Below are 23,968 nucleotides of genomic sequence, written 5' to 3'. Positions count from 1 at the left end.
TCAGATTCCCTCTTTCCCGTCTGAGCATCATCGAGGATTAAACCTCTGACCTTATAGTGTGGAGGGTAAAAGAAAACAAGCTTTTGTGTGTTTGTGTGAGTCACAAGTGTCGGTTCTTCTGTCCACTGTTCCCCTCTTAGGACTTGGATTCCTGAACTTTTTGGATTTCCTGTATGAAGAAGGATGAGGGATACTGTTACATGTTGTACCTTTTATTAATGGTTCAGAGTGTCTCATATATAAAACAGTAACAAAGTATTTGTTTAACAGAGTAATGATATGGTTTTACTCACGTCATTGAGGATATCCTTCAGCTCCTCGTAGGCTCTCTCTAAGTCATCATTGATGATAACAACATCAAATACTCCGGGCTCCTTACCTAGAAAAGAAAATTCAGTCAGCATCAGAGATCGTCTTCAGTCGAGCATCACGTCCAAACAGAACTGCTGAGAAACTTACTGAGCTCCATATCGATGCGTGCTGCGTCCAGACGTTTCTGTAAACTCTCCTCTGTTTCTGTCTGCCTGTCCCTCAGACGTTTTTCCTGAGAAAGACAATGAAACATGACGTTAAACGAGAGCTGCTCCATCAAGTAACAGAACAGCAGCTGTGTCTGCAGATTTCACAAAGTTGTTTTTGTTTTTCACTTAATTAAACTGAGAAGTGAATTGAAATACAGCAATATATTAAGTAATCTATTTTTATATTTAAGTATATTCATTTCAAACCTTCATTTAAGCCTCATAAAGTTGAAATATTTCAGAAGAACAATACTCAGTGAACACGATTCCATGCTGAGGTTAAGTGTTTTGAGGTCATCATACAATATTGCATTATGTAATACTGCATTAAGTCGGACATTTACCAGGATTTCCATGGAGGGAGGCTGGATGGAGATGTAGATGGGGTTCAGATCAGTCTCTTTAATCCGCCTAACCCCCTGGATGTCCACGTCTAAGATGCAGATTAGGTTCTGGGCCCGCACGTCTTCTATGGCAGCTTTACTAGAGAACCAATGCATTGTTACGTTACAAAATTATATAAAACAAGAAGACTATACATCTGAACATAGACAGGTCTGACATTGTCCAACCAGGTCCTGAGCGTTTGACGCACACATACACGTAGTGACTAAGGTAAGAGGATCGCTGCATTGATCCTCGCTGCAGCGAGGGTGTGTCATCTTCAGAATAAGAGGAGGAGATTAAACTGAAGAGGTGCTGAGCCGCAGCATTGCTCTTTTTGAGGTTACTGGGTTAAAGCTCCATCTGTGAGTGTTTATATATCCTACTGATCCCTGTGACTAGGTCTAGGACTAGGTACTCTCTGGTAAAACACTTTTAATTTCTATTGAATTTAGTTTGGCCAATATCAGTGACAATTACATATACTTTAAGGGTGCACTATGTAGTTTTGGAAAAGGCATTTCAACACAGAAAGGTAATATTTACAGTATTAGTAAGGTAATAATTCAAACTCAGAAATATTTATTTGATGAATATATTTACAGAACTGAATAAACGAGCTGTCCTCAGAGGAAAATAAGGTCCCTAGATCAGTGTTTGAGGCTACAGTTGCAGGATGGCTACGTAGAAGGTTTCTGCAAATATACAGTAAGAAATTGTGCTCTGTTTAGTTAGGTCATTCAGTCATAAAGATTTTCTCTTCTGATTAAAATGTATTCCCCAAAACGACATAGTGCACCTTTAATGGCTTATATATTCACTCTAAAACACTGAAACTGTACAGATGACGACCTTGTTGGCAGGTGAGCAGCTCGCTAAGGCACTGCCACTTAAATCATTAATAAACATGAATCAAACTAGGAAAAAGAGATCAAACAGTTACATAAATAGATAAGTACTAGATGTTTTCTAAAGTTGCTCTTGATTCTCTGGTGAAAAAATATGGCGGCTTTCATGCAGAGATGCAAACACTTACCTTGTTCCGTACATGTTGCCGGAAAACTCAGCGTTTTCGATGAATTCGCCGTTGTCAATGCCCTCCTGCATGGCCTCTCTTGTTGTGTAGTGGTAGTCTGCAAAGACAACATTTATAATGAATCTTGCTCTGAATGGAAACTTGCACAATGGAAAGAAAAGATTAAAGAGAGGACATGACAAATCAAATGAAAGAAGACACCAGTTTCGTCATAGTAAACGGTGATCATCACAGTGTTCACCGGCAAAAGATAATGATAGGCAAAAAAAAGGCAAAATCTTCAAGTCAGAATCACCTAGAAAATTGCATATTGGTGAGAAAAATTGGCTAATTGTCGGATTTTGTATTTATCACAAGCAAGAAACACCTTGTATTCATTGTATTTTTCGCCAAAAGCAAACAAGTATGCAGCCATTCTCGATAAGGGAAAAGCATGCAAAGATAAGAAATCTAAAGATGCCATTAGTATGGCTGTTGCAGAGCACATTACAGGATGTTGTCCATACCAGATCCATGGTGCTACATCTTCACAACATCAAAACCTCTGGGGATCTATAACAGCAGAGTTTTGGAAACAAACACGTTACTACTTCCTACAGCACTAATGGGCACTGCCATCGGACACAATCATTAGCATGACAACATGAAGGAGTCTGCTCAGGCTGAAATAACAACGTCGGATAGAACAGGAAGTGGCTGTGCTGTAAACAAATCGAAGATAAGCCTGAAAATAAGGCAGAATTTAAACAGCGGTACATGGCACATAACCTCATTTTGGCCCAAAGTGAGAAAAATCCTCTGTTGTGTTACTCAAATGATGGAGCATATTTTACAAATCTGCTCAGTTTCCAATTTTGTCAGTACAAATTTAAACATGAAGGGTATCTGGGCCTGACTGTCTGCTATATTTTTCTGGTTTTAACATATTAAAGGGATGTGACGTTAGATGTACATCCAAAAAAAAAAGATGAACTTCTCTCCTGTGATGCTAATGGTTGGTTCATTAATGCCACAGCGGGAAATAGGGATGATTTTATGTGCACATAAAACCTCACGGGACTGGAAATGGGAATCACTACCGAGGCATAACAGGGGGCTATTTTCAAAAACTTTTTACTCCAAAGTGTAGACTGTCTGATCCCGATTCCTTAGCTTTTAATTTTTGGTGTTTTAGTTCCTTTAGAAAAAAATTACAGCGTGCCAGAATGATGAAAGTAACCCCCATCCCTCTGCCTTTAAAAAAATACTGTGATCAGAAATCACACTGAGGTCACCTTTATCTGTGGTTTCTGATTCGTTTGGACACGAAAATGAGGTCGACATTTCTAAGTCTTCAGAGGAAAAGACGTCTGCTACAGGCAGTAAAGTAGCCCCCAGAAGCATGGGGAGCAAGTTCAGCCCTATGGAGAAAGCAAAAAAGGCACAGAGAGAGGTTTATCCCTTTTATATCAGTGGAGCTATACAGGACGGACAAAACCATTCGTGCAGTTCACTTGGGAGTAAGAAGTGTTGGTGTTCCTTTAGACTTTAGAGGGTAGGGAAGGTAAAGTACACTTTTATCACAGTTGTACAGATTCAAATCCAAGTGGCTCGTGCGTGGTGATCCAGAGTTTGTGATGGTTTGGTGCTAACAATCAACCAGCCACTTCTAACAAACTAGAGAGTGTCACCATGAAGTCTGTTTTGAGCCAGAACTACTGTACCTTTGCCATCTTCCTCTCCTGGCCGAGGGTTTCTTGTTGTGTCTGCGAAGAAAGGATGTCATCATCAAAACCCAGAAATAACGTCATGAGTCACCAGTAATGTTGCTTTTGATAGATGATACTGTAGGTAGATTAAAGGTTATAAGCTTCAGAAGCTCTGTAAGTGCTTCTGTCATTAATCTATAGGAGTTTGAACTAACTGCCCCTATTAACTGTAAAACACAACGGGTCAACATCATATCATCATACATGGTCCAAGTAACTTACTATCGCTCTTTATTATCTGATTTACACCAACTTTGTGTATATAGAATAGCCCAGAAAGAGAGCAAAACACATACAACTATATACTGTAAACTTAATTTAATCTCCAAGTTTAGGGCTTTAAAAACTGATATAAACCATATATTGCTAGTTTTGTAATCTCATTGGCTACATGACGCATCAATCATCCAGAGGCTGGAGTGTTAGTGGCTCAGGAGAGAGGAGGAAGAAGAGAGAGTGGGCCACTTGTTTACACGATCACTCATTTGCTGTTGTAGGCTCTAGGGCGGGCATATCTGCTCAAATGACCTGTAAATCAAACAGCAGCCATCTCAGGATCTCCGGTGTGAGGGAAAATGGCATCTGCTGTGAAATGAGCGTTTTGGACTAAATACTTTTTGGAGTTTGACGTGCCACTGAAACACACTTGTGAGTTGGCAAAACTCTGTACGTGGTGGTTTGTTAGCTTGTTTGTTTGTCGATTGTACCTTGCTGATGTGGTTTTATCACAAGAAGCTTTCTAGTAACACGACTACACTTAAACTGAGGTGTTAGTCTATTTGCTCAGCTATGTCTGTATTGTTTGGCAGGCAGCTTAACACGTTAAAAGATTTACTGATCTACAGCACAGAATCTCTTGGCCGGTCCAGAATTAGACCATCAAGCTCAGACACTGGTGACTACTGTCCTACTTCCTCCTCAGACAGGATGTTTTGCAACAGAGGCCAATCACCAGCTGGCACACAAACGTACGTGACACGCTGAATCCAAAGACGCCCTCGTGTTCCTTCATCAGCCTCTTCAGCAGAGTGCTCTTCCCTGCTCCGGAGGGGCCGCTCAGCACCACAGGCCTTGGTCCTGACATTGTTCTGAGACAGACGGACAGACAGACGGAGACCACGTATGCTTAGGTTTGTGCCAAAAACAGATAGGAATTGGATCTTTTGTGCCCAGCCAGAAACTAGAATTGGATAAGATAAAGGACATCTTGGTGTGATTTTAAACTCCTCCTCTTCTACTACTGCGACGCTGGTAAAGCTCACCAGTGATCCTATTAACTTCTATGATGTGAAGTAAGGCTAATCCTTTGATCCGAACTTCTTTTGACCACTACGCTGTCAGGAAGATACATCCCAACACGCACGCAGAGGGTTAAAAGACCTTTGCTCTCATATTATTGCAGTTTTTAATCTGTTCATAATGAATTGACAGTGAGTAAAACTCTCCTTCCTACTTCCTTAATTAAAATATTTAAACACGTCCATGTCCTAATTGCTGACTCGTTAGACAGCCAGAAACCCTGAGGTTAATGTTAAGAATGCCTGTTAATGAAGTCATGGCAGGTCAGTCAGCAGGATTAATTGGATCTGTGCCAGGCGGCAAAAAGGGTCCAGGACAGGTGACCCATTTACCTGCCAAGCTAGGAGAGGATGATGTTTCAGGGACACCTGATTCAATTCGTCTAGAATCCCCATCATGATAATTACTTAATAATACAGTCCAAAAACATCCAACCTCTCCCTTCAACATCTTGGTGTTCTGAATTATTCATTGACTTCACCTGCAGTTAAAAGACATCATAAAGTCCTAAACTATCATTTTTGTTGTTTCCTTTTCTTAAACTAGCAGCTTTTAACACTCAAATAAACAGATTACAAACTATTTGTCATCTATTAAACTATTTGTTAGCTAACAAGCAAACAAGTAGTGTACAAACATGTCAGAAATGTGCAGAATGACATGTTCAGTTCAATTATAATGCACATTTCCTTTAGTTTTAGTTGATGTTTGCACCTGAATTGACTTTAATCACATAAGTAATCAAATGCCTGTATATTGTTTAAGTGCTTTGTTAATACTCCAGAAGTGCACAAATATATTTAGCATCAATGGGAAAAAAAAGATCATTTTGAGTCAAAAGTTCCTCCTTACCTTCTCTCACACCGCCTGTGTCGTAGAGACGTTCAGCAGCGAATGATTCTTCAGCCAGGCTTCTTAATAGTCTGTGTACAATAAGTGTGTAGTGTGTGTAGTGTGTGTGTGTGTGTGTGTCAGACTGATACACTGAATCAGCTCACTGTCAATCTGAATTACCACCACCTCCCTTCAGCTCAGTGACCAATCACATGTGTGCATGCTGGCTTGTTTTTTATCCACACTGTCCATCATACATCCAGGCAGGTCTCAGGACAGCAAGTAGGAGATTTCATTAACAAATGAACTCTTCACTGTTGAAATCTTGCACAATGTACTGCATCAGAACCTTTGTGTAAATGTATTTTTACATTTGTTTCTGTTGTGAATCCAGAAAGGAACACACAGGGTAAAGTTCAGGTGGTAAATATACTGTAGTTATTACTAGGTTTTCCTTGTAAGATTGTAAAAGTCAAAACAAAACTTGTTTGTACAAAATGTTGGTCTGGAAGAAACATTTTTGACTATTAATCCAGGATAGTCCGAAAGCATCCGTCTTTACCAGATAGTTGCTCACGGGGCCGTATCAGATTTTCACGATAACGATATTATCACGATATGTAAAGAAATTTGAAAATCTTGTGTTTTGTTAACTGTGTGTTTCAAATTAATTACACTTGAAGAGTTTGTCAAGAAGAACAATTACTATCGATTACTAGTGAAAAGACAATCTGATGAACTTGTAAACAAAACATGCACATGGCCGAACGTCTTTGCTGGATTAATCACAGTATTATCATATGTGTATTATTAACACAATATAAATGTTTTATTATTTTAATATCACAGTTACTGTGAAAATCACAGATATGTGACAACCCTAGTTGCACATACTCATAGCTGGAAGCTGCCCACTGCAACCAGAGTCTGTGAAGCAGCTCTACTGGAGTAGCTGGAGGTCACAGTGGAGAGAATGAGGGAAACGTTTGCTCTGCTCTTTCACTTTTCCCTCACTTATCACATAGTTACTTAAACCCGAAGAAATTTTGACTGCTGTTGAACTCTCAACTATTAATTATCCTGTTGTTGACTACAATAAAATGGTGATTTTTGTGGGGGGTTTTCTGCGTGATTGAACCTTGTAAGGGGTCTTCTGTCCCCCCACATGGTAAAAGCTCAGAATAGCAGGGTTTAGTGTCCCTCGACTTCGGCTGAGCTGCGATGGGCTCTGACCGGCTAATCCTGCAGCGACCCACTTCTCGAAGGGCGAACACGCCACACAGAGTCCTCATAACAAGGCGGTCAACACAAGATGCTTGCCGTCCATTCAGATTCAACAGGTGAGTATTCATGTAATATATGCAGCCACTTTTTAGACACACGTTTTATTGTAGTAACATTGATAAAATTAGATTTTAATGATCCTATACAAAGAAACACGTCAGTGACAAAGACAAAAATGAGATTACTGTGAATGTTTCCAACCTACAGGAGCTACACAAATAATAAATGATCTAAGCAAAGACAAACTCTGTACAGTAAATACAGTCGGGTTGTTCTGCTACACATCAATCCAAACATACACAAAACTATGTACATGTGCTTCGCATGTGATTCATTTTTTCCCTCATAAAACACAAAAAAGGATTACAAAATCGATAAATATTGTCCCAAAGCTATTTTTTTTTTCTATTTGTTTTTCAGTGCCTGAGCTGTCAGTTGGTTTTTAGACGTTTCTTGTTGATCTGGTCGGTGTTGCAGCAGGAAGGTGGATATCGTACAGGGCTGTGGAGGAAGGTCAAAGGTCACACTTGCTGTTCTTCAGGGGTTAGTGGATGTTAGGAGTACGAACAGGTAGGACCAGGAAGGTGTGAGGAGGAGGAGGAGGAGGAGGGTGGGAGTCTATGACAGGCCAGCTGCCCACAAGTCCACCCCTGATTGGTTTAAACAAAGGAAGCCCCTCCTCCTTGGTTTTGAGAGTGGCTGCATCACAGGAAGACCCGCCTCAGGTCTCCAGGTGAGGTGATGGTGTTGCACTGTGGACACAACTTCTTTGCTCCCTAAAAAGAAAAAAATGAGCCTTTTATCAAACATGCTGTGGTTATTTTACTTTATATTCATGTTTATATGACATACATGTAAAGAAAAAAATAAAAAATAAGCTTTACATAAATTAATAAACATAAATGTGATGTTTTACCAGCGTTCGAAGCCAACACTCCTCACAGTGAACATGCCAGCACTGGATGGAGGTGAGAGGGGTTGTGTACGTGTCCTGCAGAGAGAAAATACAGACAGGTGATGAGGACTCTTTACCTGCAGTACCAAAAGCTGCCAGTAGATGTCCATGTGAAACTACAAGAAGAGCATTAAAAGAGCTCCCTGTTCAATCAACTTTTATTGAAGACACATCTACATTAGGAAACGTCCAGCTGGTGTGTTTATTGATTTATTACACTACTGTTTTAGGTTGAATAGATAATATATTACACATCAGAATGTAAGTATTCTTCAGAAATGAGCAAGGCAACTTCGTCGCTTTCAAACCACGCTGACTTTCCTCCTTCACCACAAAAGTACGGATGTTCATGTGAACAGGAATCTGATCAAAGGTCAAAGTTTTTACTGTTATAAAGTTTAGTTAAAGCTGATGGGCTTGAAGTAACTTTGGTGTTTGTTGAGAATTTTGTTGTACAACAGCTAAAACTGTAGATTAATTCTCTCTTGTCTATCAATCAGTTAACCATTTGCTTTATAAAATATAAATAAAGGAAATAAATAGTCATCACAAGAGGCCAAAGAGCCATCTTCAAATATCTTAATAAGATTTAAGATGTTTATTGTTACTCCGGTTGTACAAGTACACTGCAGGCTCCACTACAGAAAATAATAAAAGAGTACATGTAACGTATGAAGATATGAAAATGAATGTAATAGCAGAAGAAGGTTAAAAGCAATAAAAGGGAATAGATAAAAAGACTATTTAACTTTTTGATTAACTGACTAATTGTTGCAGCACTACAGCAAAATACTTTTGTGTCAGAGCTTTGTTTCAAGATCAAGATTTGTTCTGTATATCAAACTTTATTTGTTAGCGCCAATTTTTTTATGTTTGTTAATTGGAAATTACATTCTCACAATTCACTAATTTATTGAAGTGAGGTAAATCTTTTCTTTTGTCTGATGAATTGATGTAAAATTAATATTCTGAGCAATTATTTTGGATTTATTGTGATCAATCAGATGATGATGAGCTCTGGCAGAAGGAAGGGGCGGGACTGAGTCTCGGTTTCTACAGAAAATATATAGGAAATGTGTGTAGAACGAGGCGTCGGTAAAGTCTTTGACTTTTCTTATTTTTGTTTCAAGTGAGAATAAATCCACCAAATGAAGGCAACAGAATCACAACTGCAGTGTTGTGATTTGTACTATTTAAGGGATTAGTCAAGAAGTTTAATCCTGTTAAGAAGACACAATTTAAAAGAAGAACTGCGACTAATGATTATTTTCATGTTGAATTGATTAATTGTTTTGTCTAAAAAAAAAAAAAAACATGCTCATCACAATTTCCCAGTGTGCCAAAAGTGACATCTTCCAACTGCTCTCTTGTCCAACCAATAGTCCAAAATCCACAAAGTCTTCATTTACTGTCATAAATGACAAAGAAAGCCGCAAATATTTGCATTAAAGAAGCTGGAACCAGCAAATATTTGACATTTTTGTTTTTTTAAAAAGACTGAAATGATTAATCGATTATCAGAATACCTGGCAACTAATTTTCTTTCGACTCAACTAATTGTTGCAGCTCTATTTAAAAGAATACAGAACTGACAATATAACATACATCACAGTTTCATGTCAACTGATCACACTGAGGTGGTGGTGAGTCTGCATGGTAGTTTAAATATGACGTAAAACAAATTAACCGAAGATTTTCAAACAGTATTACTTAAAGTGATATAAAAACAAATCAATATATCGCCATATTTATATTCAACTGAAAGAGCGTGAACAATAGTGTTAACTCCTGTCACTACAGGAATGTTACTGCACCGTTATCTCTCTCTCTCTCTCTCTCTCTCTCTCTGTGTGTGTGTGTGTGTGTGTGTGCATGCGCTGTCAATTTGCCTCCGTACTCACCATGCAGATGAGGCATTTAAATCTGTCTCCTTTAGACAACTGTTTCTCCAAATCCCGTATCCGAGCTTTAAGTGCATCCAGAGTTGTCAGCGTGGAGTCCTCTGAGAGACTGCACACACACACACACACACGCGCGCACAGATGGACGGTAACAGGAGGGGAGATGTGAGAGTTAGGCAGACGCTGGAGAGTCATTTATAAATCGAAGACAGATTAAATTATTCGCTGGCCAACATGGACACTGAGCATGAAATTTATCAGCAATCACATCGCCTGCATTCGCTGTCTCATTTATCATAGGCAGAGGGGTGGAGGACGGGGTGCAGGGTGGAGGGTGGAGGGTGGAGGTGAGGCGTCAGGGTCCTCACAGAGATACAGACACACACAATTACAGGATCGACTATATGTGCAAACATACTGTACAGAGAGGCAGACAGGCTGCAACACATTAAGTGTGATGAAATGTGTGTACACGCGTGTGTTTCGCCTGCTGTGACCTTGATTGATGATATCATCATATTGATACAGTATTGTGTATCACGCTAAGGGAAGCAGGGGCAGGTATTTATACAACACAGAGAGCCGAGCAGCCATAATACGTTTTACAGTACGGGATGGTCTGCTCTGATTGGCTGATTCACACCTGAGTTTCTAACTGTGTAAAAACTTCAATGTTTAACTTTTTGCACAAAAGAAAAACCCCGGTTTTGAACAGTATATGATGACGTCCAAGCTGAATAACTAAGAGGACAGTTTCACTCAGACAAAGGACTCAAATTGGATGAAGAAAATTGATTTTTATAATTATTTTACCAATTTTTTAAAAATGTCTGTTGTTTCTCTAAACCTTAGGTGTAAACACTATAAGTCACTAAACATCTTTAACGGTTGTAAAACTTCAAATGAAATGTTTTTGAAAGGATTTGAAGTGTGTCATATCACTTATATTGAAAGCTTTTGAGATAATTAGCAGTGAAGATTTCTGACTCTGAGAAACGTGACTTAAACATGTATCATAAGCTCTGAGCAGTAATTGAAATATTATCAAAACTGCAATGTGGGCAAGTCCAAAATCCAGAAGCTACAATGGTAGAATGAGTGACAAAACAGCTGCAGTGCTGCAGAGATGTCCTGGCCCACAAATGTTGGTCTCTACATGGAAGAAAACAGCTTCTTGTACAAACTTACGTCTCTATCTCAGTGTTTTTGCAGGTTTTGGGGAGACCTGCTATGCTGTTGTCCACTTTCTCTCCACTGCTGGTAGACGGACTCCCTGAGTGAACGAACAAGCACATAAAACAGATAAATGATGTAATAAATATCCTGATCTCACACACTTCTAATTTTTTTTTCTTTGCTGAACTCACCATCGTTTGACCATTTGGAAAACTCTAGATTCACTCTGGAGTCAGGCAACGTGCTGCTGCTGCTGCTGCTGAACAGGACGACAAAACAGACATTTAAAAGACAACATAAAGGATCACCCATGACTGTACGATCATTTAAATGTCTTGGTGGGACACATACTTCACTGTTGTCTCCTTGGAGCTTTCTCCAGAACAGGGGATAACATCTGTCTCTGTGTATCTGAGGGCAAAGGTCAGGGAACATAATACAATACAAGGCTGATGACACATAGAAACTGTGAGTGTTTGTATAAAAGTAAAGGAGCGAGTACGTCTTCATCCTGAACTCCATTAATTAGTCACATTTTCTCCAAGTAAAGGTCTGATCTTTCTTTTCTATTACTGTTCACTCACTTAGTAAACTTAAATATGACTTTACTGCTACTTTAAAAACATTGCTTTGCATGCTATTAATTACTTAAACTACTAATTACTTCACACTGAAAGAAGTTGGACTACAGCAAATCGCTATGTAGAATAAATGATCAAATTGATGATGTACAATGCATGAATGAAAATATAATACACAACAAAAAAATGCCACTGAAGTGAGTGTAATACAAAAAATGTGAAACAAAAAGGCGGCTCTCGCACACTGTAGCATGCAAGCTTCCTTTTCGTTTAATGTTTTGCTCACATCCGACTCAGCACCTGCCCTTTTTGGCTCTGAAGTGCAAACTCTCCTATTATTGAACTGCCCAGTTGTTCACTAGTCAAAAAAAAAAAAGCGCCCCACTATTCATGGGAAAGTACAAGCAATGCTTCAGTTGTTGACTACACAAAAAATGGCAAACAAGTAATTTAACTACTTGAATCACTATGCAGGTATAAATGTAGCTAAACTACCAGTTTTAAAACATGTAGCTCGCTTCTCCCCAACACAGTAGTCAGTAAAATTCATTGTCGCTGCATTGCATTCATCGCAAAGGATACTGCGCTCGTCCGTACTCCAGAGTATCATCTCCATCCACGTCCAGGTCTGCATCGCTGTCTCGACACTCCTTAGAGGTCGTGCTCACCAGGACTGCACCTGAGGAGACATCAGAACACATGTTGATGGTGTTCTTGTGGGATATAAAGTTGCTTATAAGAGGACACATTGAAGATGTTCTGTTCTTTTTCTAAGGTCAGAGTGAGGTGGATTTTTGAATCTCTCTGCTTGTTTCTGTCAGTCAGTGTGTAACAAGTTTGCAGGTCACAGCTTCCTTCTCGGGTAAAGGAAACCGTTACTTTTAAGCGAACCTTCGAGGCATCCTGCTCTGCTGTAATGTGGACTGAAAAGTTCAGTGGTTTTCCGGCTGTCACTCACTCACATTATTCATCCTCCACTGAGCGAGCTCACACATGACGGGTACTTCGATTGCACGCACACACAGATCCGTGCTTACCTTTAAACCCTCCGACTAAAGACGTCATCTGTATCCTTCTCCTCTCGTTCCACTCGTCCTCCAACGGCACCAGGTCCGATGAACCCTCCTAAAACACACATACAATGTCACTGTCTCTGTGGATATGTCCATATGCCTCCTACAGCCTCCGGCTACATATCTGCTTCTCTCTTTTCATAGCTGTGAACCAACGCCGGCAGCGTTTTCACATGGATACACAACGAGCTGACAGTGATCCTGATGCTACGTGAACAAAAGCAGTCAACAGTGTCAGGAGGGTTCAGACCAGCGACATTCTCTCAACCTGAGGTCTGTCCGCCTTACATTCATCTCTGATTACAATGAAAAATGTCAAGGAATCAAGCATTTTAATCAAACATACCTGTCCGTCTTCTGGTTTCCTCCTCTTCAGCTTCCCGATCCTGACTGGAAACAGACAGAAACAGACAGATGAGATGCTGATACAGATACTTTAAAATCAGAGCACAGTCACTTTAGTTTGTCCCTTTATGGCTGTTTATTTTAATCAGGTTGTGATGTCTTGTTCTTGCTCAACCTTCATACAAACTTCCCTTCTTATGACTGCAGATATGAATGGATAAAGATGAATAACAAGCCAGTTCTCATGACATTGTTTAAAAATCCAAATATTTTCCATGTGATAGAAATGTGTATTCCTCCCACAAAAAGAAAACACGAGGAGGTTAGAAATGAGAGTTATTAAGGGGGAGAGGGTGGCAGAAAAAGGGATGAGTATTTATTTATTTAAGTTTTTATTATTTTTCACATTTTGATAATGTGCGACAGTGATTCCCAACCAAGGCTACTTCTGCAAAAAAAGTACCCAAAAGTCATACTTAGAAAAGATATTGTGTTAAAGTATTACTTTGCTAAAAGTTAAAGTCATCCATATGAATACTTGAATAAAAGTCTTAAAGTATCTGATATTAAATGTACTTAAGTATAACAAGTAAAAGTTTATTTACAGGTTTCTATATACTAAATACTACAGGTCGACTTATTATCAGATCGGATATTAAGCATTTATTCTTTTCTTTTTTTTTAAATCTGTGTGCGGATCAAATAAATGCATACATTAAATACATACATTACTAATTTGGGTCTGTAACTATTACCTAAAGTTATCAAATAAATGTAGTGGACAACAATATAAAACAACAATATTGGCCTCAAACATTTAGTGAGGTGGAGGGACAGAGTAGCAGAAAATGTAAATACTCAAGTAAAGTATAGTGCTTGAGTAATGTACTTGGTTATATCACTGTGCACAAGATTGGGGGGTAGAAATTGACACTTGTTAAAAAACATACACATTTTAATTTAGACTCACATTGAACATAAAGTACTTCAGAACTAAAACTGATGTATAACTGGTTTTAAGTGTTAAACGCACAAGTGCAAACCTGATCGACCAAACCTCATTAAAATAAGAAAATAAGAGACCGCTCTTAAACATTCACAGTTTTATGATTATTATTTGACTTTTATGGAAAATATATTGCACCACATTTATATAACTAGTAGTGTTAAATAACACCCAGTTTAACATAGAAACATGTTGATGAAGGGACACAAAATAACAACTTCTCTTGTTGTTTGAGCTCCTTTCAGAAAATGAATGTGCATCAACACAATCACACAGGTTCACCACATTTACACACAGTGCCTGCAGAAAATCAGAGAGCCGGGACACTCAGATCTGGACTCTTTATGTAGAATAACTGCAGGTTTTGTTCATCAGCTGTGGATGCAAAACGTTCCTCCCAACTCCACCCTGTCATCCCCGCCCTCCTCCTCCCCCCCGCGCTGATATAAAAGTTAACATGGCAGAACACCAACTGCACTGTGACCTGACTGACTGCAGATTGCATAAGGGGACATTAAGTTTTAGGGCCCTCTAATTCCCGCTGGATGACAGTGGCCCCTTGGGGGAGGGGAGTAGGTGGACACACAGAGATCTGGTGGCTGTGACCCGATCGCCGCCATGGCAGCAAACATAATGAGGGTTAAAGAGACGGTCATAGATGAGGAAGAGCTCATCAAACAGAGAGAGGACAGAGAGAGAGAGGGGTTGATTAATCAACAGAGGAGCCTCCTCCTCCTCCTCCTCTTCTTCCTCCCTGACATGTATTTAGAAGCTCATTATGCTGTCCTGTTATAAGGCCCAATAAAGGCTAACAGACCTCGACAGCACTGGCAGTTTGAAGAGTCAGCTAAGAGCCGGAGAATCTCAGCGGTAATAATAACAGTAGTGAGATGTCAGCGGCAGCTTTAAGGTCGACATGACTGTATCGGTGCAGAGACACTATTACTGTATATCACTTTTAAAATGGATGGAGACATGTTGAGATGGTTATTTTTATCTTTTCTTTTCTATTATTTGGCACCACTTTCTACTAATGCACCCTTTATAAAGGGTTTATGAGTTGTAAGGAATGACTTTATTAATGGTTTATCAATCATTTATTTTGCCTCATCAGATTAGTTTTAAACCATTCATTAAAACCGTATTGCCTGGTGTTTGTCCTAGTTAAACATACTACAAGGAATGTTTAACTGATTATGAAACGGCCTCAATCTAATACTGATCCCTCGATTTATTGGTTCTCGATCTGGGTGTCAGAACAAGTGCTATTTTTCACAGGTTGCCAGATGGTTGTGGAGAAAAAAAACATAAAATACCAGCGATTGAATTTGGCTTAAAATGGATTTTATCGAGTGTGTTTGTAAGAGTCAAGTGAGCATGAGCATGAGATCTGATCGGACACACAAACACACAAACGCAAAGTCTGTCTTTTTTAATTGTGGAGCTTTCAGGGTGTTGTGTGTTAAACGTCCCAGTGTTGGAGGGTGTTGTGAATTAATTATAGTTACTCTTTATGCCTGTCACTGAGTCGGATTCCAACTTATCCTGGTTGGATAAGTAAAAAAACAAAACAAAAAAACAACAACTATTTTTCCTAGTTCACCTTTTGGCTGCCAGAAGGAACAAAAGACGTTCCTCGTAGTAGCTTTACCTGGTTCTTTAGATCAATACAAAAACATAAAGAATTACTTAGTCATATACTGCAAATTATCTATTTCATGAAAATTTTAAAACCATTAGTTCTTACTGATAAGTCCTGTATTAGAAAGTCATAACTGTATTTAAAATGAAGAGACAGGAAGCAAAACTCAGAAGCTGGTTAATGCGGTTCAACCTGATGATGAAGAAAGTGTTCCTCGTGAGTCTTACCAGCTTGTGTGCAGTCTAGGTGGGCTCCTGCGCTGTGGGGGCGTAATGGGGCAGATTTGACGTAGCACCTGCACCAGCAGAGGTCATCGACTGTTAACATATCAAGAGGTCAAAGTTGAAAGGTTAATAGCTCCTCTGCTCGTGTGGGCGCTAGGCCGGTGGAGATGTGGTGGGAAAAAAAGGGTGATATCTGAACGGGGAGGGTGAACAAAGGAAACTAGAATGTGAAAAAGACAAAAAAAAAAAAACTCTGAGTCCTTACTTTAAAAAGAAATCAAAGCCATTTCAAACTGCAGAGCTGACAGAGCCTTCTGTACTGAGCTTTCTCTTAAACTGAGTCAGCAGCAATGAAACACAACAGTTAGTCCAGTTAACGTACCATTTAGTCTGGTGTGTCTGTTGGCCCGCACACGCAGGAACGTCTGCAAGAAACACAAAGGAAAATCAGGATGTGACATATTTTCATCATGTAAAGTCTGAAATATATCATCCACATTTCCACTGGAATGAATGAACAGCAAAGATGTCTTCATTTCAAACACATGATACCACAGTTACCACCTTTATCTGGACTGTGGATTTCTTTGTACAAGACTCGGGTAGGATTTTCTGTGACAGGATGTGACTTGTATGTTCTCGAGTGCCTCTCTATGTTCCCTAACAGAGAGCAACAGTAGCTACCGTGAGAAATGGAGTCCGCTGACATAAACTAACGACTGGCTTCCAGCACAACACAGATTTCCACAGAGTCTCTTTAATATCTACTTAATGTGTTTGTCCAAATCTGTTGCTAATTCTACTCATCCTGTTTCTTAATATTGTATTTCTGTTTCTGCAATCTACTGTATTGTGTCGGTCCGTCGTGCCCGTCCTGTTGCCTTTTTATTTATCTTCCATTTATTTTATTGTGTAGAGTTTTTCCTTCCAAATCCAGAGTGCAAGGAGCGTAATATGTTGTTCAGGTCATAAACATCTTTTAAACAAACCCGTGTTTTTCAGCGATATAAATAAAATTGACTTGACTAGACTCCTGATGAACCCATTACTTTTAAGAGAGTGTTGAGCACGGCATTTGATCAACCCAAGACCATAAAACTGGTGAGTCACTGGCACCACACCGAGGATAAAAAACAAAATGTTTTTATGATGTTTCTGACTACAAGTTGCCTGGTGCTGTTTTTCTGCACTAATCAGGCGTATACAAAATTCGTTTAAAAATCAATCAGAAAATTCAAAGCTCCACCAGGTAATTTTCTTCAGTGTGAAACTAACAAATAACATTAAAAAACTAAGTGTTTATTGGTGTTTGTACTTCTGAAATGTCTTAATTTCAATCCATCTTTACACTTAAACAAATGCACTGCTGTTCTGGCTCTTTAACTCTCCGTACATCTTTTGAAAAAAGCATTTTCTCCACTGAAAATTCACACGTATATACAATCATGTCACTTTTTTTGACATTTTTTTAACCTCACCTGGTATCGGTCGGAGTGGGCCTCGTCCGACGGTCGAGGGGGCGAGGTGGGAGAGCCCCCTTCACGCTTGATATGGAGATGGAGAGAGAGCGACTGGAGTGAATCAGGAGAGAGAAGAGAGGAGGAAGAGAGTCAAAGACGGGATTAAAAACCAGTGTGTTCTCTTAAAACTCATTTAAGATATCAGCTGTTTACCTTCGGCGTCCTGATGAGGCGGTCGTGCTGCGCTGGAGTGGCACTGCAGAGAAAAGAGGCAAAGTATACGGAAGCTCGTATGTTAAACAAGCTTGGAAAGCCAACACACACACACACACACACACATCAACTACACTATGCTATAAAATATACAAACACAATATTGTCTTTTAAAATGTCATCTCGTAAATAACCTCTGCTTTTATCTTGTCTGAATTTGTATCTGAGTCTGTGTATAACCTCATTTTACACTTTCTGTCTTTCATACAGATACTGTACACACACACACACACACACACACACACACACACACACACACACACACATTGTCCCCGTGGGCCAAGTTCAATTTGAAACCATTACTGTCCACGGAGCGGTCGTTAAGCAGATTTGGAGTGTAATGTCTTTATTGGAGGAATCATTCTTCTGGTCTAAGCAGCAGGTAATGTGTGTGTGAGTGTGTGTGTGTGTGTGTGTGAGTGTGTGTGTGTGTGTGTGTGTGTGTGTGTGAGTGTGTGTGTGTGTGTGCACCTCCGCTCCTCCTGTGTATGTTTTAGAGTGTGTGTCTGTGTGTGTGCAGGGCTCAAAGCAGCCATTAGCAGGACATTATGTACCCGCTGTATGATTTGTCGCCTGGAGGCCGGAGGCTCTAATATGAAATATGTAGGGAACAATGAGGCAGCTTGTAAACACCGCACGCAGGTGACAGAGAGAGGACGGGAGATACCACCTGGGGAAACCGACGGGGGGAGGGGGGCCTCTAGCTACCACATCTGTCAACATTAATTATGACGTGAAAGCTGAACAGAACAGAGAGTCTGGGCTGCAAAACAGGAAGAAAATGACAAATGGATGAAAGGAGGAAGTGAGAAGAAAACGGTTAGAAGGAGGATGTGATTCTCAACGATGAAACCACTTGATGGAAGAAGACTTACTAAATTATAAATCAGACAGTTTGATCGGATGGTGATACCTGATCTGTAGCTGGGCGAGTTTGGACATCTCCTGCTCCATGTGGTCCTGCAGCTCTCCTGGTCGTAGAATGGCCTGGCAGACGGGACACATGGGGGCCTGAGCGTCATACAGACCCTTCACTTTGCCTGGAGAACAGAGGAAAGCGTAAAGAGGTGTTAAAGGAATAAAACGCTGTATGATTTTTCTTTTTGGCTTTGGTCTTTGAGGCTATGAAAAGATAATATAACTGTTCACTATGGAGAGATAGTGTGGTGAGCTTTCTTCTCAAATCAATTCAGGACTTCATGTTTGAATAAACTAAAGCCTCTTCGGTCAGACAGGCAGGTGTTTTTCCTCAATTTACATTTTGAAGTTTTACGAAAAGTTACAGAAGTGTATGCATCCGTGTTGAACACACATAATCAGCCCGCAAACATGACTTAAATATTTACTTTTTTGTTTTTGTATTTGATTTCACTTTTTTCTTCTTCATAATTATTGTGTCATCTTAGCAATAACTTGTTAAGAATATATGCAGGTTGGCCCCTCTTCTTTTTAGGTTGGGTGTTGATGTTTACTTCATAAAACAAAAATTAATTTTAAAAGTCTTAAACAGTAGGAGCTTTTGCATCAGTGGAGCAGTGACACAAAATAAAAATAAATATGACGCTCAACAAAAGTGTTTATGAGAACTTGAACTGTTCATGTTGGGATTTAATGGTCAGCATCTTAAACAGCCTTCACCGTCTCTGTGTGTTTGTGTGTTCAGTAGAGCTGTCTGCACTACTGACAGACAGTAGTGAGAGTAAAACAAGGTTACACACACACACATAAACACACAGACTCACTGCTATGGCCCCCTGCTGTCAGCCTGCTGACATCATAGGCTGTCAATAGGAACATTACCCAGGAGGGCCACTCGGCCCATTGGGCCCCACTGATGGATTACTGCCATAAGCAGCCAGCTGGGAGCCGGAGGAGCTCTACTATATCAAGATTTTACCTAGTAGATGAGGTGATTTACTCCTGAAAGCCATCAATCACACGCAGAGAGCTAGTAGGCAAGATGCACCTAATTTCCCATCTCTGCACAGTCAAGGCAAAACAGATGACAGCGCTGGAAAACACAGTTTAACACTTTTAAATATAGAACATTACAAGCAGATTAGTATTTCTGACAGCTCCTCGGCGTGGAGGACAGTGGACTCAACTTCCTTGTGGACCCTATTATCCAAACACCGGACTAACACTTGTCCCCAGCTCCGCTCCAAATGACCAGCAACATGACGAGCTCAGATGCCGATGTCTGTCGGCAAGTGACGTCCCCTGACATCAGTTGAGCTATGAGCCCCCATAATGAGGAACCAAATAGGACAAAATGGCCTCTAAATAAAACATAGGGTGGAAAATAGAAAGTGGAGTCGGGTGTCCTTGGGAGAGTGACAGCTCTCCTGGTTTCACCCCCCCGCTCCTCTCTCTCTCTCGCCTTTTTTGCATCCCCTCGCGGAAGCCTAAATGACTTTTCCCGACACGCATCGAGCGTTCCCGGGCTTTCTGCGCTCTGCCGCCCGGAACATGCAGGCATCAGTAAACAATGAAATCTCTGGGCTGAAATTGAATTTATAACCACATTACCTGCACAGATAACGTCTCTGAATGGCGCCGCGATAAGAGCAATGGGATTTGATTTTCAGGTGTTTTATTGGTCCACTTTTTGGATAAGCCCCCCTCCTCTGACTGCAGCCTCTCCCCCACCCTTCACCTCTGCTCCACACAAACATCAGATTTAATGGTGGGAGAGCGGGCACGTTCGGATGTATGAATGTGTGCGCGCGCGCTTTTGCTGAGGCCTGACTCGGTTCTTGTGCCGCGCTCTCGTAAGTGACAGTTGTTGGTTCATGACCACCTTTTTTACACGTCTCCATCCCCCCGCTGCCCTGCGCCCCCACCCACATAAACCCTGTCAGTATCAGTCAGCCTCAGCCCCTCTTCAGCCTGGGGGGTCTCAGACACACAACAGGGGGCTGTAAAACCTGCCTGTGGGGCTTGTTAACTGTTCCCTCACTACGGCAACTGGCTCGGATGGATTGGCCCTCTCTCTCACTCTCTCTCTCGCCGTCGCGCTGAGTTTGACTGGCCCGTCTCCTAATGGATTCACTGTCTCTGTGTCTCTGATTGTTTCCTTTTTTCGGTCTTTGTGTCTCGCCAGTTCAGGACCTCCTTTCCTGGATGTCTAGCCTTTGTCCAGCTGCCATTCGCTCTCTTCACTCACTGATCCCACTCGGGAGGATGTGTCTTTGGCTGCATTTCAGTCTTTTTCCGATGAAACGAAATGTGTGCATCAGAATGGCACACTTTTGGCTTTTATCCTTATTTTGTGCTCACTTTAAAATTATTGTCATAATCCGTTTACAGTGGGGCTTTTAAGTCCTGCTGGAAAACCAAAATGGATGGCGAAAAAACAAATCTCTGCAGCATTTTTTTCAGGAGGGAATCACACAGATGAGCACGCCTGAATACAACCTCTATCTTATCTCCCCATGGATTTGGAGAGAACACACCCCTGGGGGTTAATAACCCATCAAAACGCTGCAATATGTCTCTGCCCCACCCCCGCTATCAAGAGCATCATGAGATACAGTTTGTTCTGAAACAAAACAAGATATCACCATCCTCCTCGTACTCTTGTGTGATTGACGGTCAAATCCAGTTTCTGTTGTTCTGTATCAAGACATGGTCCTGCGTTCAGCGCTCGCCACTGGAACAGAGAGATCAGAATCCCGCTGACAAATCCTCAAAGCAGCGAGTCCCCCTGAGGGCCTGGGTAATGGCCGATGCCAGCGCCCATATGACGGCTGCCAGTTCTGCTGATGCAGACAGAGCGGAGATGCCTAACGTGACCTTTAGTGAATGCCACATCACATCAGGCCTGGATGTCACCCGCTGACATTATGCTGGGGCATGAAAAGGCTGTTCTGCAGGGGAGACATGGTGACGAACGTCCCCCCGGTGACAAACCTGTGGACGTGGTATAATTCTGATTGACGTGAGGAGGATTGGACGTCTTTGAATGGCAGGGGGACGTAGGAGCGAGCATCCAGGGGAGGATGTGGCGCTTGTTTCTGCGTCAGCTGGCTCTGTTTTTCTCTGCGTTCATGTGGCGATAAAGTGCTGAGACAACTCACTCCAACTGGCATCATTATCCCAATCATCAAACAATTCTCTAAGCACATCAGAAATCCCTCTATAAAGTCATAACAAGCACAGACTCTATATAACCAGTAGGCATGGAGCGATTGGCGGGGGGAGTGAAGTTAACGCTTGGCGGCTAACACTGCAGTGGTGGGTTGTGTAGGCAGGTCCTTGGCACACTTTCAGAGGAGTTGGAGGGCTATAAAAGCCATTGGCTCCTGCCACACCTGTACCCCACCCTATCCCGCGGCCTGCTTCCTATTTAAAAGCATCACATGCAGGATATTAGTCAGGGTTTTTTGCCGTCTGTGAGGTAGAACTAACCTCTGAAGCGGAGGGGGGAGAGGGGAAAGTATGCAGGCCGCCGTTTGTTTTTTATTGGGGAAATAATGGCCTATTGAGAGGTTGGGTATTTAATGAGCAACATAATAGGGCCTGTAGTAACACATCTGCTATGAGCAGAGTCATTTCCTCAGCTTTCAAAGGCTGTTGCCCGAGCCTTTGAAACAGCCAGTCCAGTTGCCTTTGACTTAGTACTCCTAGATATCTGCTTTTTATTAATTGCAGAATTGCTACACCGGTAATACATAAAAGACAAATGTGCCGCGGGGCTCCGTGTTCAATCCTAACCACATTCAGCGGCTGGTGAAGGCACACTCACACTTCCTCTCCTGGCCTGACCTCAAATCTCTCACTGTCCAATCTAATTCCAGCATCCTTCAAAAATATCCCTCCTACTCTGCAATCAATTGTGTTTAATGTATTAAAGACACTCACCACAACCACCGCAACCTTTGGCCCTTGCACAAATCAATGCCTCGTTAGACCGCTAATGATCATTCATTGACTAATAAGATCTGTATCAACCTCTTGTAGAACATTGATTGGCCTTTGGCCTCTGTAGTGCTCTGTGCATTACGCGAACATCGGCAGACGGCAGCTGTAAGTCCCGGGGAGTCAGATGATGAAAAAGCTCCTGGTGGGAATGGACAGGAATCCTAAACCCCAAATAGACTCATTCTGAAGCACCTCAGGCTAAAGCCCTTTTCTTCTGCCCCACAGATCAATGGACATAACCTCTCTGACCACAGGTCAATCAGGACACAACACCCCCAGTTTCTCTCCCTGTCCCTCTCATTCCTTCTCTCTCTCATCTTCTCCATTAGTCACCACGATTGTTCCATCAGGTGCAGGCGTGGCTCAGCATGTATCAGTCTAATCATCTTGTTGATGGAGAGTGGACTGTGGAGCTGTGCGACTGTGTCCCTGCGACCATATTTCCCTTCTCAGGACCTGAGGGCAAAGATCGAACCATGCCTCCGCTTCGCTCCAACCAATCAATCTGGCCCTCATTGAGATGCATGGTTCAATGATCTTTGATAGTGACTTACAGATTGGAGAGAGGGAGTGGAAGTCAGGGGGAAAGTTAGGACTGTCCTTGGGTAACTGCGGTGATATAAGGCCACTTAAAGGCCACCTCAGGGGGAAATATCTGCAGATCTGTTTGAGTTTTGTTCTGAAATATCTGCTCATACATACATGCTGGTTTTATTGTTGCAGGTTTAGTCTATGTTTGCGTATGTCTTCTACCTGAGAAGATTCAAGCACGCTCACTATAATCTCTGATCACACGGGGAAGAAAGAAAAGAATGCAAAGATGACAAACGAGTTTTTGTTTTCTCTCTGTTTAGTTCTGTTGAGGTTAGGACTGGGCAATATATTGATATATCTTTATTATAAATATTATATATATCTTTATCCTGATGTGAGACTACACATCAGATTTAGGATATCATTGTATCGTGATATCTGATCAGAAACATTTATTATATGTCTTTTTTGCCTCCTCTCTCATTTATTGTCATCCATCTACCATCAGAATTGCAGATAAAGATTTAAAATAGATCTCCAGGGAAAGAAGCAATGAACACCAGCACTTATGATCTTCCAGCAGTTGAAACCTAACCGAGCTCTTTCTCTGGGCAGCAAATGCCAAATCTAGAATTTGACATCCGTCTCCTGACTGCTGTCTGTCTGTCAGTCGCGTTGGATCAAGAAGCCTCTGACAGCGGATAGCGATAGAGCTGTTCACCGGTGGCCTGTCACTCATTCTGATGCGATCAACCTGCATTCACAAGAC

The 23,968-nt window shown here is 41.2% G+C and overlaps 3 protein-coding genes across 6 annotated transcripts in view; 1 reads left to right on the top strand and 2 right to left on the bottom strand.

Moving 5' to 3' along the window:
- obscna (obscurin, cytoskeletal calmodulin and titin-interacting RhoGEF a) overlaps window positions 1-244 on the top strand; it is a 38,629-nt gene extending 38,385 nt beyond the window's left edge. The window contains exon 83 of the mRNA XM_084354707.1: window positions 141-244. Within this exon, the coding sequence (XP_084210833.1) occupies window positions 141-177 (37 nt within the window). The 3' untranslated portion in view covers window positions 178-244. The remainder of the gene's footprint in view (window positions 1-140) is intronic.
- A 19-nt stretch (window positions 245-263) lies between these two features.
- Window positions 264-5,056, bottom strand: guk1b (guanylate kinase 1b; the record flags this gene model as incomplete). Its single annotated transcript, XM_084354723.1, has 6 exons — window positions 4,662-5,056; window positions 3,645-3,686; window positions 1,942-2,038; window positions 866-1,004; window positions 460-544; window positions 264-379 (listed from the first exon to the last, which is right to left on the bottom strand). The coding sequence occupies exons 1-6, from the start codon at window positions 4,771-4,773 to the stop codon at window positions 264-266; spliced, it is 591 nt and encodes a 196-aa protein (XP_084210849.1). The 5' UTR covers window positions 4,774-5,056.
- Window positions 5,057-7,197: 2,141 nt separating this feature from the next.
- Window positions 7,198-23,968, bottom strand: part of rnf220b (ring finger protein 220b) — a 33,021-nt gene continuing 16,250 nt past the window's right edge. The window contains exons 3-16 of one of the 4 annotated variants that reach the window (XM_084354713.1): window positions 18,656-18,782; window positions 17,683-17,725; window positions 17,488-17,580; window positions 16,392-16,434; window positions 16,013-16,102; window positions 13,139-13,182; window positions 12,757-12,844; window positions 12,302-12,398; window positions 11,490-11,549; window positions 11,330-11,397; window positions 11,151-11,235; window positions 9,963-10,071; window positions 8,023-8,097; window positions 7,198-7,882 (exon numbers count right to left, since the gene is read on the bottom strand). In XM_084354713.1, coding sequence (XP_084210839.1) covers window positions 7,811-7,882; window positions 8,023-8,097; window positions 9,963-10,071; window positions 11,151-11,235; window positions 11,330-11,397; window positions 11,490-11,549; window positions 12,302-12,398; window positions 12,757-12,844; window positions 13,139-13,182; window positions 16,013-16,102; window positions 16,392-16,434; window positions 17,488-17,580; window positions 17,683-17,725; window positions 18,656-18,782 — 1,094 coding nt within the window. In that variant the 3' untranslated portion in view covers window positions 7,198-7,810. The remainder of the gene's footprint in view (window positions 7,883-8,022; window positions 8,098-9,962; window positions 10,072-11,150; window positions 11,236-11,329; window positions 11,398-11,489; window positions 11,550-12,301; window positions 12,399-12,756; window positions 12,845-13,138; window positions 13,183-16,012; window positions 16,103-16,391; window positions 16,435-17,487; window positions 17,581-17,682; window positions 17,726-18,655; window positions 18,783-23,968) is intronic. The other 3 variants (XM_084354714.1, XM_084354715.1, XM_084354716.1) reach the window with 3 other exon arrangements.

The sequence above is a fragment of the Pagrus pagrus genome, assembly GCF_965226575.1.
Source record: "Pagrus pagrus genome assembly, chromosome: 6".
Lineage (NCBI taxonomy): Eukaryota > Metazoa > Chordata > Actinopteri > Spariformes > Sparidae > Pagrus > Pagrus pagrus.
The sequence above is the reverse complement of the archived record's forward strand: the minus strand, read 5'-3'. Positions and strand labels throughout refer to the sequence as shown.